Source organism: Heterodontus francisci, chromosome X, assembly GCF_036365525.1.
Source record: "Heterodontus francisci isolate sHetFra1 chromosome X, sHetFra1.hap1, whole genome shotgun sequence".
NCBI classification, from domain to species: domain Eukaryota; kingdom Metazoa; phylum Chordata; class Chondrichthyes; order Heterodontiformes; family Heterodontidae; genus Heterodontus; species Heterodontus francisci.
The window spans coordinates 11,657,664-11,671,439 of NC_090421.1; the positions used below are offsets into that span (position 1 = coordinate 11,657,664).

Here is a 13,776-nt window from a genome sequence, read left to right on the forward strand (position 1 = left end):
TGCAATATTTTAATTATTAAACGGCGCTACATAAATGCAGGCTGCTGTTCTAACTATTCCTTCGGCTCCCCCTACCTATCCAGCTTTTCTCTCCTTCCCTGTCGAACTGTGAGGAGCGCTATTCAAAAAAAAAGCTCTCTTGCCACAAGCTGTGAGAAACACCCACTCATTGGCTATAAACAGAGAGTTTCAAAGCCAACAGACTGGCTCCTAAGGAATATCAGACATCTGCCTTCAGCACTAAATCTTTTGACACCAGTTGATGGGACACTGCCTGCCTACGTGGACAAACAAAGGCAAGCTTTAAAAATGGCTTTTGTCGTGATTAAACAGCAAATGCATTAACAGCACATCCTGTGTGGAAAAAGGATATAGCAGCTTCAGGATCTGCTGACAAAGTGACCATTAATGATTATTGGCTGCCTCCAGGTGAAGGGTAGGGGTGGGGGAGGGACATAAAGCCCCGTGGGAATCGGTTGGTTTACTGATGTTCTACAGTACACCATTCACCCTTCCCATGTGCTACCTGCTGTTGATAGAGAAGGTTTCATCGTTCTCCACTCATGCAATACTTAAACACCATCCTGGGGAGTTTTGACTGTCTGCATGCAGACAGTCAATGAGTCCTTCACACAAATCAGTGACCAGAAACTGAACTGGGCCAGTCACATAAATGCTGTGACTACAAGAGCAGGTCAGAGGTGGGAATTCTGCGGCGAGTAACTCATCTCCCGACTCCCCGATGCCTGTCCACCATCTACAAGGCACAAGTTGCCTGGACGAGCACAGTTCCAACACTCAAGAAGCTCAACACCATCCAGGACAAAGCAGCCCGCTTGATCGACACCCCATTAACCACCTTCAACATTCACTCCCTCCACCGACGCACAGTGGCAGCAGTGTGTACCATCTACAAGATGCACTGCAGTAACTCGCCACCCATCTTTCGACAGCACCTTCCAAACCTGCGATCTCTACCACCTAGAAAGGACAAAGGCAGCAGATGCATGGGAACACCACCACCTGCAAGTTCCCCTCCAAGCCACACACCATCTTGACTTGGAACTATATCGCCGTCCCTTCACTGTTGCTGGGTCAAAATCCTGGGACTCCCTCCCTAACAGCACTGTGGGTGTACCTACCCCACATGGACTGCAGCAGTTCAAGAAGGCAGCTCACCACCACCTTCTCAAGGGCAATGTTTCCCCTCTAAATCAATAACCTTCTTCTACATCCTTCTCCAATTGAACCTTGGAGCAACCCGAGCGACTCATCCCCGCACCCTCCCTCTGTCCATCCCAACCCACCCCCTCTTAGCTTATGCTAGCACCCCTTTCTCCGGCTGCTGATGCCCTCCGAGCAGGGGTCTTGCTTGGGGTCTCCGTCACATTGCTGATTAGGGGATGTTGCTGGGTGCAAATTGGCTGCCGATTTCCTACCTTGCAACAGTCCAGAGGGAGTGAATGATGCAATAAAAAACTGCAAGTTCTCTCCTTTTCCTTCCTCCAACCAAATCAGTGACACTTGACATTGGGTGACCTGATCTCTCAGCTAGCTGTAAACCATATCTGATTGAAGAGTCCAGGACTTAGGGATATCATCTACAAATTAGAGCCAGACCTTTCTGGAATGAATTTAGGAAACACTTCCACACACAGACAGGTAGAAGTTTGGAACTCTTCCACAAAATGGCAACTTATGCTTCGATCAATTGTTAATTTTAAATCTGCGATTGACAGATTTTTGGGATACGGGGCAAAGGTAGGTTTATGGAGTCAAGTTGCAGATCAGCATTGAATGGTGCTGAATGGTTTGGAAAGGTATTCTTCTAAAGCTTGCTACATTGTTGCACCACACCCACATTGTAACCTCCCATTTGTCTGGTGCCCGTGGAACACAGTAACGATAGGGCTTTTACCTTGTTGCAAGAGACTGTTGTCCTATCAATTTCCCACTGCTCTCAACCAGACTTTCGAACGACAACAATCAGGAATATAGGGACTCATAAAAATATCTCTGTGGTTGTGGTTATCAGATAAAATTCCACAGCAAGCCACATAAGGAGATATTCAGTCAGGTAACTGAAGGGAGGTGGAGAGGCAGAGACGTGTAGGAAGGAATTCCAAAGCTTAGGGCCGAGGCAACTGAAGGCACGGCCACCAATGGTGGAGCAACTAAAATCAGAGATGCTCAAGAGGCCAGAATTGGATGAGCGCAGATATCTCAGAGGGTTGTGAGGTTGGAGGAGATTACAGAGATAGGGAGGGGCGAGGCCATGGGAGGGATTTGAAAACGAGGATGAGAATTTTAAAAACAAAACGTTGCTTGACCGGGAGCCAATGTAGGTCAGCGAGCACAGGAGTGGTAGAGGAACGGGACTTGGTGCGAGTTAGGACACGGGCAGCAGAGTTTTGGATAAGTTTAAGTTGACGGAAGGCAACAGGTTTCTGCATGTGCGTGCAGCATGACGACATCGTTGTGGGACTCCACATATTTGGTGCAGTAACAGGCCATTCAGTCCAACAGGTCTGTGCCAATGTTTATTCTGTACATGAACCCCTTTTCATTTCAGCCCTATTAGCATTATCGCCTATTCCTTCCTCCCTCCAGAGTTCCCTTAAATGCATCAATGTTATTCAACTACTTCCTGTGTAGCAAGCTCCACATTCTAACCACCCGGGAGTAAAGAAGCTGAACAACTTTAATGTTTCCTGTTGTGCAATCGCATTCCTGCAAAGGAGGAAGGGAGTGGACAAGAGAACTTTACTGGAAATATTAAATATGTGCGCAAATCATTGCTCATCGGGCTGGTTTGTTAACCACCACAATCTGGGCTGGAATGGTTTTTCTTTTGGAGCGTATTGGCCTTTTCCTGTGGCCTCACTTGGATCAGCATCTGCTGGACAGGTCCCCTTCTCAGAAAGGGTTCATTTTCCTGTGACTCATCATCAGCGATTTGCACAGCAGAGGGAGGGAGCGAGCTAGCTCGAGAGAAATGTCACTTCCCGGGCGAGTATAGAGGCGGCTAACCTGTCTCTCAGTTCAGATATGATACCACAGACCAGGCCCCTGATAACCCAGAGCTTAGGGCCCAGGCAGCTGAAGATACAGCTGCCAGTGGTGGAGTGATTAAAATCGGGGATGGCCAAGAGGCCAGAATTAGAGGAGTGCAGATATCTTGGAAGGTTGTAGGGCTGGAGGAGATTACAGAGATAGGGAGGGGCGAGGCCATGGAGGGATTTGAAAACAAGGATGAGAATTTAAGAAAAAAAAAAAATCAAGATGTTGCTCAACTGGGAGCCAATGTAGATCAGCGAGCACAGGGGTGATGGTTAATGGGACTTAGTGCAAGTTAGAATATGGGCAGCAGAGATTTGGATGACCTCAAGTTTACAGAGGGTAGAATGTGGGAGACCAGCCAATGTGTGTTGGAATAGTCAAGTCTAGAGGCAACAAAGACATGGATGAGGGGGCTTTAGAGGAAGTTTGGCCCAATGGGCTAGTGGAAGGGAGGGATGTGGCAGAGGCAGCTGATTGGATGGTCTCGATCTTAGTAATAAAGAAGTCCATGAACTCCTCACACTTATTATTGGAGGTGAGGGTGGAGGGGACAGGGGAGAGGAGTTTAATCAGATAGTTTGCAGGAGAGAAAAGAAGCCGGGGTTTATCTTTGCATTCCAGGGTGATCCTGGAATAGTGAGCAGTTTTAGCAGACGAGAGCAGGACCTGATAATGTTTTAAGTGGTCCAGCCAGATCTGGCAGTGGATGGATAAACCAGTTGTCCACCATATCCTTTCAAGTCTGCGTCCCTAGGATTTAAGGGAGTGGCGATGAGGACCGTACCGGGGGAATGGCCAGGGTGAGAGAGACTGATCTTTTTATTGGGTACCAGGGCATCAAAGGTGGAGGTGAGGGTGCAGTTGAGCAGATTGGCAGCTGCAGAAATGTTGGGGTGAACGGAGGGCCAAAGGCTAGACAGTCGTGATTTTGAAAGTGCGGTTGTATAATTGAGTTGAGGGATTTTTTTTTTTTCCCAGGGATGGATACAGAAAGAGATAGGGTTGGGGTGTGGAAGGGGGATGTGGGTGGAGAAGGATCGATACAAGGAAGTGATCAGAGATGGCCTTATCTGGGATGGAAACGGTGGGAGTAGTGAGACCCTGCAAGATGGCAAGGTCAAGGGGGTGGCTGTGAAGATGGGTTGGGGAGTTTACATGGAGAGGTAGATTTATCAATGCGATAATGACCAGATAATCTGTTTTAGGGATGTCGGTTGAGGGATAAATTTTGGCCAGGACACTAGGGAGAACTCCCCCTGCTCTTCTTGGAATAATGACATGGGATCTATTACGTCCACCCAGAGGGCAGCTGGGGCCTTAATTTAACATCAAGTGAAAGACAGCACTTTCAACAGTGCAGCACTCCCTCAGTACCACATGGGAGTGTCAATCTAGATTATGCGCTGAAGTCTCTGGAGCGGATTTGAACCCACAACCTACCTGACTCAGGCGAGGGTGCTACCTGCAGCTGATTACATGGAAGGAGTGGATGATGCTTTTCCGTTTGCACTTGTTCTCGGATCCTGTTTTGGGAGAGCGAGTTCTGGGTCAGCCATCCTCCCTTGAGGTTGTGGGTCAGGAGCTGGCATTCCCTGCTGGGCACCACCCCCTGCCCTCACCACACCCCCCCAACCTTCCTCCAAGATAGGTAATATTGCTCTCTCTCCTCAGGTACTGTCCATATCACACCTTCTCAAAAAAAAAAACATCCTTCAACCTCTCTGTCCTTACAAACTCCCCGTCTCCAACCTCCCTTCCTTCTCCGAAGTCCTTGAATTGTGTTGTCGCCTCCAACATCCATGCACATCTTTCCTGCAACTCCATGTTCTATTCCCTCCAATAGCACTGAAAAGGCCCTTATCGAAGTCACACGTGACTATGCGAAAGTGGTAAACTTTCCCTCCTTGTCCTTCTCGACCTGTCTGCAGCCTTTGACACGGTTGACCACACCATCCTCCTCCCAGGCCTCTCCACTGTCGTCCAGCTGGGTCGAACTGCTCTCACCTGGTTCCAATCCTATCTATCTAATCGGAGCCAGAGAATCAGTTGCAATGGCTTCCGTTACCTCTGGTGTCCCCCATGATCTATACTTGGCCCCTCCCATTTCTTATCTATGTGCTGTCCCTCAGTGACATTATCCAAACGCACAGAATCAGGTTTCACATGTGCACAGATGACACCCAGCTCTGCCTCAGCACTATCTCTCTTGACCCCTCCACTGTGATTCATCACAGTGCTTGTCTGTTGGAAACAAAATTTCCTCCAATTAAACATCGACAAAACTGAAGCCATCGTCTGCGATCCCCATCACAAACTGCATTCCCTTGCTACTGACTCCATCTTGTTCCCTGGCCACTGTCTGAGGCTGAACCAGACACTTCACAATCTGAGTATTCCTTTTAACCCGCAATTAAACTTCTGATCACACATCTCTGTCACCAAGACCGCCTACTTCCACCTCCATAACATCACCCGTCTCCACTCCTGCCTCAACCCAACTGCTGCTGCAAACCTCATTCATGCCTTTGTTACCTCTAAATGTGACTATTCCAATGTTCTCCTGACCAGCCTCCTGCATTCTACCTTCCATAAACTGGAGGTCAACCAAAACTCTGCTGCCCACATCCAAATTAGCACCAAATCCCATGCGCTCATCAGCATTGTGCTTGCTGGCCTGCATTGGCTCCCAGTCTGGCATTGCCTCAATTTTAGAATTCTCATTCTCCTGTTCAAATCCCTCTGCAGACTCATCCTTCCCGAGCTCCAAGACCCTCCAGTCCCTACAACAATCCCCAACTCTGCACTCTTCCAAATCTGACCACCCATGCATCGCCCACTTGTCTTAACCCAACATTGGTGCTGTGGCTTCAGCTGTCTGAGCCCCACGCCCTTAATCCAATGGCACCTTCACAGGCCTACACCCATCCCAGGGTTCCAGTTGGTCACGAGGACGATGATTCTGCCACCAGTACAAAAGATGTCAGATTAAGTATATAAACATTTGCCTCAACGAATCAGAATTAAAATGGGGTCAATCTAAAAGCAGCCATCAGTGGTAGGCCGGAACACATTTCCAGTATTTACTATTCTTATTTCACATGTCTCACCCCGAGCACAGAATGCGTCGCACTGAGCTGAAAGACACATACACGCCCAAGACACGCACACACGCATAACCCCCCCAGAACCGACATGCTTGTTGCCTAGCAATTGCAAGCTAGGCGCACTAGTTGCTGAAAGAGGAGGAAACCGCATCACTGGCCTTACCCTGAGTGCCCACGATCTCCATGTGCAGGTGTGCCAACCCACTGACTGCCGAGAGTGCCAGCTTGATCAAGCCTTCGACGGTCACTGTATACCTGTTCAGGTAATCAAAGAGGGAGCCGTGTTCGTGATAGTCAGACACTAGCCACAGCTGCGTCCACGTCCCATTATCTAGAGTGAGGCGGAAATGGATAAAGGTTAAAATGAAAGCGACAAAACTCAATAAAAGGGCAGGCCTACTCCTGCTCCTAATTCATATGTTCGTAGTGGGCATTACCATCAGATGCAAAACTCCCAATTTAAAAAGCATTTCAGGCCACAGTCATGGAATTTTGCAGCACAGAAACAGGTTGTTTGGCTCAACTGATCCATGCCAGTGCTTCTGCTCCACATGAGTGTTCTCCCACCCTACCTCATCTAACCCAACCTGCATATCCTTCTATTCCTTTCTCCCTCATGTCCTGGGCCTCCTTGTCAAAACAAGATTCGTCAGCTGGGTGTCTAACAGACCCGGAAACCCATTGCCGTGTTCCTCTCATTCTGGATTCTTGTGCCTCCCCAATTTTTCATTGGCTCACAATTGGCGGCCGTACCGTCAGCAGCCTAGGCCCCAAGCTGTGGAGTGTCGTCCCGAAAAAAAACATCTCACTTCCCCTTTAAAATGTACTTGTTTGACCAAGCTTGTGGTCACCTGTGCTCAAACCTCTATGCAGTTTGGTCCCAAATTCTGTCCAGTAACATTCCTGTGGAACGACTTGGGATGTTTCACTGCATTAAAGACACGACATAAATGCAAGTTATTGTTGTCGTCTGTTTAAATATACATAGTTGGACCATATTGGAATAGTGTTATTTGTAAAATTCTGCTGAAAGACTGGCTGAATCCATTGAACAAATGGACTGGGTTCCCCTCCCCTCGCCAAGAATTGCCGTCGCAAAGTGGCACCTCAAGAACAGGAAGGCACTGAATTACAGCAGGAATGCAATGGCTCTGCTGCAGATCCCTAGATCGGCTACTCTCTCACTTGTGGTAGGAATATCAACCAGTGGGACGTTTACAGCACAGGAGGCAGCCAGTCTACTGTATCGCTCTGCGCCAGGCCCTGACTCTCCCATCGGGCTGCGGGCTTCAGGAGTGCCAACCTGAGACCCCAGGGCACAGGCCCGACCCGAACTAAACCAAACCGACCATGCCAAGTAAAACAAAGAAAAGGGCCACCATACCTTTATTGTCTGCTGCGATGAACCCCAAAATATTCTCATGCCGCAACATGACCGTCTGGTAGATCTCGGCTTCCCTAAACCACGAGCGCTCTTCCCGGGAAGAGAATATCTTGACGGCTATGTCGCCACCCCTCCATTTCCCACGCCACACTTCGCCGAAGCGTCCTTTGCCAATTATTTCTTGAAGGACAATGGTCCTCGCGATGGTCCTCTGCACGAATAGGGGCAAGCCTACAGGGAGAAGAAGCGTTACACATCCATCGCCATGCAAAGTGGACGACGGTAACAATTGTATCGTATTAAGCCGGGCAAAACATCACAAAAGTACCGCACGTGAATTACTACTGAAGGGCCTTGGTTGTTGGCCAAGCAAACAGACTAAGTTTCTCGCCACCAGTGACCTCTTTCCAAACAGCAACAGGACCAACAACTGGTTTACTTTTGGCAGTACTGGGCACTGGGAAAACGCCCCTATTCTTTGCCAAAAACGTCCACAGCTAGGTCCCATGAGCAGGAATGACAAGATGATCTGCTTTTCCCATCCGTGCTACTAGTGGAGGGATAAATATTGGCCAGAACACAGGGGATAACTCCCCCGTCCTTCTTCGAGATAATGCCTCAGGATCTTTTACCCCAGTCAGGGTCTCGGTTTAACATTTTCCTGAAAGACGGCAGCCCCAAAACAGCGCTGCACTCCCTCAAAAAATTAGCTCCTATTTCTGCTGCAGATCACCACCCTGTGCCCCTACAGACAGAGCATCATTGACAGCCATGGGGGCTCCTCATTGCTGTATCACCTGTCATTTACCATCTAGGCTCACAGGCAAAGGAGGACCATTTGACTGAGGGACTGCAGGACTTACTGTATAGTCAGCACCTTCAGGAGAGGTGGGAGTAGGCAAAGTGGGGGGAGGGGGCGGAAAAGAACAGCAAGGTTTGTTGTATATGGAAGTTGTACTCCAGTGAACCGAACTGATAATGCAAATGGAAGGGAATGTCCTAATCCCGGGGAATCTGAGGAATCGAGAGGGGAATTGATCGAGTGGAGCCCCCAACTCCCGACTGTCACTCCAGAAACAGGGGAGCAGAAGTTTGTTTTGGTCACAAGTCTTGCGCTCCCTCCATTTTCCATCTTCTTACGAGAGATAACATTTCTACAGGCCGAGGAGGGTACACTCTCTCAGACAGGGCGAGCACCAATGGGCTTTTCCTTTCGCACGCCGGGCCATCAGACAATCACAGCAGCATATCCAGGGCCACTAGGCAGCAGCCACATTCAAACGCCCGTTAAACTTGGCTGCTCCACAAAGACATCATAACCAGTTGCATCCATGAGCTACCAGGCTTGATCCTCTGTGCTGCTCGGTGCTGGACTAAACTGTGATGACCCAAGACTGATCCTTACCCGTGCTCCTTGAACTCATCTTAGCTGGGTGGGGGGGGGGGGGGGGGGGGCGCACCAACAACATCATTACAAAATTGGTCTTGGCGTTCATTGCTAAGATAGCACAGGGAGCAGAGACGAAGAGACTGATTGCCACTCACCAGTGGCATTTGCTGTTAAGTTACTTCATCAGTTTCTCTTCACCCTTGTTCCCTCAGGTTACTCTCCATAGAACCACCGACCCCTGCAACACCCCCACCCAACCCAACCCCCTTCACTCATGAGCCCTACCAGATCCAGAGCCAGAGGTCGTCATATCAAACATGAGGTCCTTCAACGACTTGCCCTCGGAGATGTACATATGGTCACAGGACGGCTCCTCCATGTCCAGCTGGTTGCGGTCATGGTAGGCTCGCTGGTGATGGTAATGGCACAGGAACACGGTCACCATCAGCACGACGCACAGCAGGAACACCGGCCCAGCGATCACAGCCGCCAGTTCCACAGGACCCCAACCATCAAATGCATTGCCTTTAGGACCTGGTGGGGAAAGCAAGAAGTCTGTTAATTAGATCAAATTTTCCACGTTTAAAAAAAAAAAAAGTTTCTAAACTTCAAGTGGGACATCTCCCTCCCTAACCTTGACCAAGGCAACAGTAGGCACTCATATCGTCACTTATCAAGGTCTGACTCCTGGGAGAATGATACCAACATAACCTCCCATCGAGTCACTCTCCCATATTTACATGTGAAGTCTGCTGCCAGTCTCCTACAGGCCTATCCCGAGGCCATTTCGGCACGTAGTGGCAGCTGACCGGGACACCTCGGTAAAAGTGGGTTTCCAGAACCGGGTGGCTTAGGAGTGCCACTGATGGCAAACAGCAAACGTAGAGCTGCTTTTAAGATAGCCCAAGTGCCAATGGTTTCCAATAACCAGGTCGTGCTCAACCAGCAGCAACACAAAGTCAACTCGCCAAATTTGCTCAGACAACTCAGAAGAGCGAGTTCCAAAATAAATGTGATGCTGCCCAAAGTCAAATAGCTTTGTTAAACGTCAAGAGTGATCACTTGAAGGAACCAAATGGCACTGCCATCAGAACGGTGGGGAAAGTGGTGGAAAGCACCTGACAGAAAGAGTGACTAGAACGTGAACAGAGCTGTCTTCAGGTACTTACCTTCATGCTATGACGACACTTCACATGCAAAACGAGTGGCACCGCCTGGTTCCCCCACCCATCAACAACACTCATTGGAGGAGTCCCCAGTGGCAGAAGGCCCACATTTTCAAGGACCAGCATCTCCAAGTCACACACCATCCTTCACTCAACTCACAAGAAGTGGAGACATTCTACACGCTCGGGGAGGCTTCAGTAGTCACAGCCACAACAAAAAATATTGCAGCGGGGCAGTTTGCAACGCTTCTTCAACATGGGCAGCTCGCCGTTTGCGCGCGCACCGCACAGGCTCCGAGGCACCGCAACCAAATAACGCTTTGAGTCGGAGCAGCAGATCCAACCGAAGCCAACAAGAGAAAACTGCACACTGTGGTTTGTGCTCCTCCATTCGCACGCCGTTCCCAGACCCCAGCACCACTCATTAGATATCAACACTAGCGATGGACTAAATGGACAGGAGATGGGCAGCGACGCACTTTTACCCAGGACCTTCAGAAAGGCCATTCTAAATCCTGGCACCACCGCTGTTTTCTTCTTGAAACCACTGTATGAAAAAAAAAGTCAAGCATCTTGGACAGGCTACCTGATGCATTCAATTCAACAGGGAACCCTGGCAACTGGGTACAAATTTGTGGTGGGCCCCACTATTCATTTGACCAATGCCCGCCATCTATGGCAATGGCATCCAACCTGCAGCCATGGCACCACAAGACCCCTGGCAAGCCAGTCCTAGAAAAACACAGAAAGCTCAGTCCGACTTGCACTTCTGATGGGGTTGTCCCCTTTGAAGTGTCTGGGCCTAGAGCTTTGGAAAGGGATGTATTGCCTTGTTGCTGGATAAATCCTCTTCAGACCACCACAACACAACGGGTTTGGCATCAGTAACTTGAGATACAAGAAAATTAAACGAGAACACAGGAGGTAAAGTTTATGTACGCCATGCCCTGTCCCAGCTCCATAGTACCGATCTACACAGTTCACAAAGACACAAGGTTGGACATCCTGCTCTCGGAAACCAAATTGATCTTCCAATTTTAGTCCGGGCCTTGAAAAATATCGGTTTTGAAGGATCACTCTCAAGGGAAAAAAAAAATCCCATTAAGCTTTATGCCAAGTACATTGTGGATTATTGCAGTTCTTTGCTTTGCAAGTGCAGGCTGTTTTTTTTTTATATAAAAAAGGAGAGAGAGAGAGAGAGAGAGAGAGAGAGAGAATGAATAAATAGGGAAAGGAAATTGCCTTTATTTAGCGCCCCACGTCTCTCAGCCAATGTGTTGCCTTGAAGTGCATTTACTGTTGTTGCGTAGGCAAAGGCAGCAGTCATTTTGCGCACAGCAAGGTTCCCCCACCGAAATGAGATGGGGGAAAACAGTTAATCTACATCTTTTGGCGGCATTGGGTTGAGGGAGGGCAAGTGTTGGCCAGAAACAGGAGCTCATCTCCCTGGATTGGCTCGGCTCTTTCAATCGTGCTTTAATACCTACCAGAACTATTGGAATAGGCCGAGGTGGGCCTCAATTTAGCATCTCAAGGAGTGCGCAACAGGTTAGCGGACCCGAATGTGGTGGGGGGGGGGGTGTGGGGGGGAGAAAACGCCCATGAACCAACACCACTGCTCAAGTTACACTGTTAGACTAAGGCTTTTGCAATGATGATTTGGGTACAGGTAGGACACAGAATTCTATGTAACTCTAGGGCAGGTACCACATGGGTTAGATGCAGAGCAAAGCTCCCTCTAACCTGTGCCAATCATGTGCCTCAGCACCCAACCTCAGACGAGCCGCCTTGACTGCACAGTGCACTTTTCTGGTGGTGAGATTTCTGAATTCAGTGACAAGCGAGGGCTAGTTTTATACTGGGGTGCATGCTCAAGACTTTGGATTGAAACTGGCCCAAACTCAACAGACATACCTCATCTGGTCAGTGTAGACTATAAACCAGGCTCCTGCGGTAATGTCTAACCCACTGCACCACATAGAAACCCCGCTGAGTTTGGCTACTTACACTTAAAGTTTGACTGGGGAGGAATAGGAGAATCCATTGGTAGCACATTAAACCTAGAATAGCTTTTACATTTGGCCTCAAGAGGTATCTGCTTGGCCCTGACGCATTGGCCTTGGGCAGTTGTAATGAACTTACGCGATAGGGTTAACCTGGGACGTCTCCATGGCCAATCTAAGACAATCCACCGAGTTGTCATTGCAGTTCACAAGATCTTACCCAGCAGGAACTGGCAAACCACGCCCCCCCACCCCCCACTCCCACTTCCTCCCAACCCCAGCCTGGCACTACCCCACAAACCATTATAGTTGAGGTAAAAAGTAGCTACAGATTGGCATAAAGAAGCAAAAACAAAATGCACTGCATGAGGTGGGTGCCAGATCTCTCAGATCAGGAAACTACCAGTTTCGAGCCTAGGTTCGCTGATCTCAGAAAGGGGGCAGCAGTGAGGACTTCAACTTTGCCCTCAAGGCCCTGGACTTGAGAGGGCTAGGGAGGGGGCAGGCAGGGTAATAAATTACTGGTCACTCCCCTGGTACCTACCTTCTGGAGGAGGTAACTCCAGCTTGTTGCAGAAGTCTTTATAACAGCAGATCGTAGTCACATACTCTTTGTTGCTCCGGCAGTAGATGGGTGGAACCAAGTCTTGGGAGGGCACGCAGACTCTGATCTCGTGCTCAATGCCCCCAATTCTGGAGAGGGAGGCCAGGCATGCCCCGTCTGTCTCACAAGTTTGGTTTGTCTTCACACAATTCTTACAAAAGCACTTCAACGCTTAAAAGAAGAAAAAAGAAGCTTTTAGACTCGTTTCGAACAAATCAAATCGACTCCATGCCCAATCAAATGACTCAAGGTCCATCTCGGGCTTAGAGTCAACTTTGGATCAACAGCCATTTTAAGTCAGCAAACACAATTAGGCGCCTTTACACTGCAGCAAGGTGAGAGATGCGAACCGGAGGGCAGTGTTCAGCCGACGACCCTAATAGAATAAATATAACCGCTCCTCCTACAGCCTAATCCTAGTAGAGATACAAAAGGTTTGTATCTGGGTGTCCCCCAGATATGCCACCTGTGCCCGCAGTTCTCTGTACCCGCAGTTCTCTGTACCGGCCCAGGAAACAGATGGAACGCCCCGCAAGGTCAATACTTCAGCCGTTCGCATTCATCCAAATGGTGTAGGCCCAGAGGCGTGCATGCGCTGAGCTTGCGGGTTTCAACGGGGGAGGCCTGCCTGCACGCAAGAGGCGGGATCCGCTTTAGCGCTGGAGTGCAGGAGATTGGCACGCGAGACCTGGGACCAGAACCCACCACAGTGGGAAGCATCCCAGAACGGAAAACCAGTGACTGTTCATAGATTAGCTGCACTGCCCTGCTGGGTTAGCCAAATTCAGTCAGGGCCTTACAATAATTACTCTCAGCACTGCCCTCCGTTCCCCAATAATTGTACACGTCCAGGGTTCCCGCTCCAGAGTGCTATCCACTGATTCCAACTGGGACGTGCGCCTATGGGGCCAGGAACAGCCATTACTACCAGCCACACCCTCACTCCCCAAGCCCCAACCACCACGCTACACCTCCACTCACAGCTGGAATAGCTTGTTGCCGTCCACTAGGCCGTACCAGGTGAGTGGGAGATTTGGAGAAGCAATAAACTAAACAAAAAAAAAC

The 13,776-nt window shown here is 49.3% G+C and overlaps 1 protein-coding gene across 2 annotated transcripts in view; it reads right to left on the bottom strand.

The window, feature by feature from the left end:
• LOC137358602 (activin receptor type-1B-like) overlaps positions 1-13,776 on the bottom strand; it is a 62,035-nt gene that overhangs the window by 10,413 nt on the left and 37,846 nt on the right. The window contains exons 2-5 of one of the 2 annotated variants that reach the window (XM_068024653.1): positions 12,652-12,882; positions 9,224-9,472; positions 7,549-7,779; positions 6,328-6,495 (exon numbers count right to left, since the gene is read on the bottom strand). In XM_068024653.1, coding sequence (XP_067880754.1) covers positions 6,328-6,495; positions 7,549-7,779; positions 9,224-9,472; positions 12,652-12,882 — 879 coding nt within the window. The remainder of the gene's footprint in view (positions 1-6,327; positions 6,496-7,548; positions 7,780-9,223; positions 9,473-12,651; positions 12,883-13,776) is intronic. The other variant, XM_068024654.1, reaches the window with a different exon arrangement.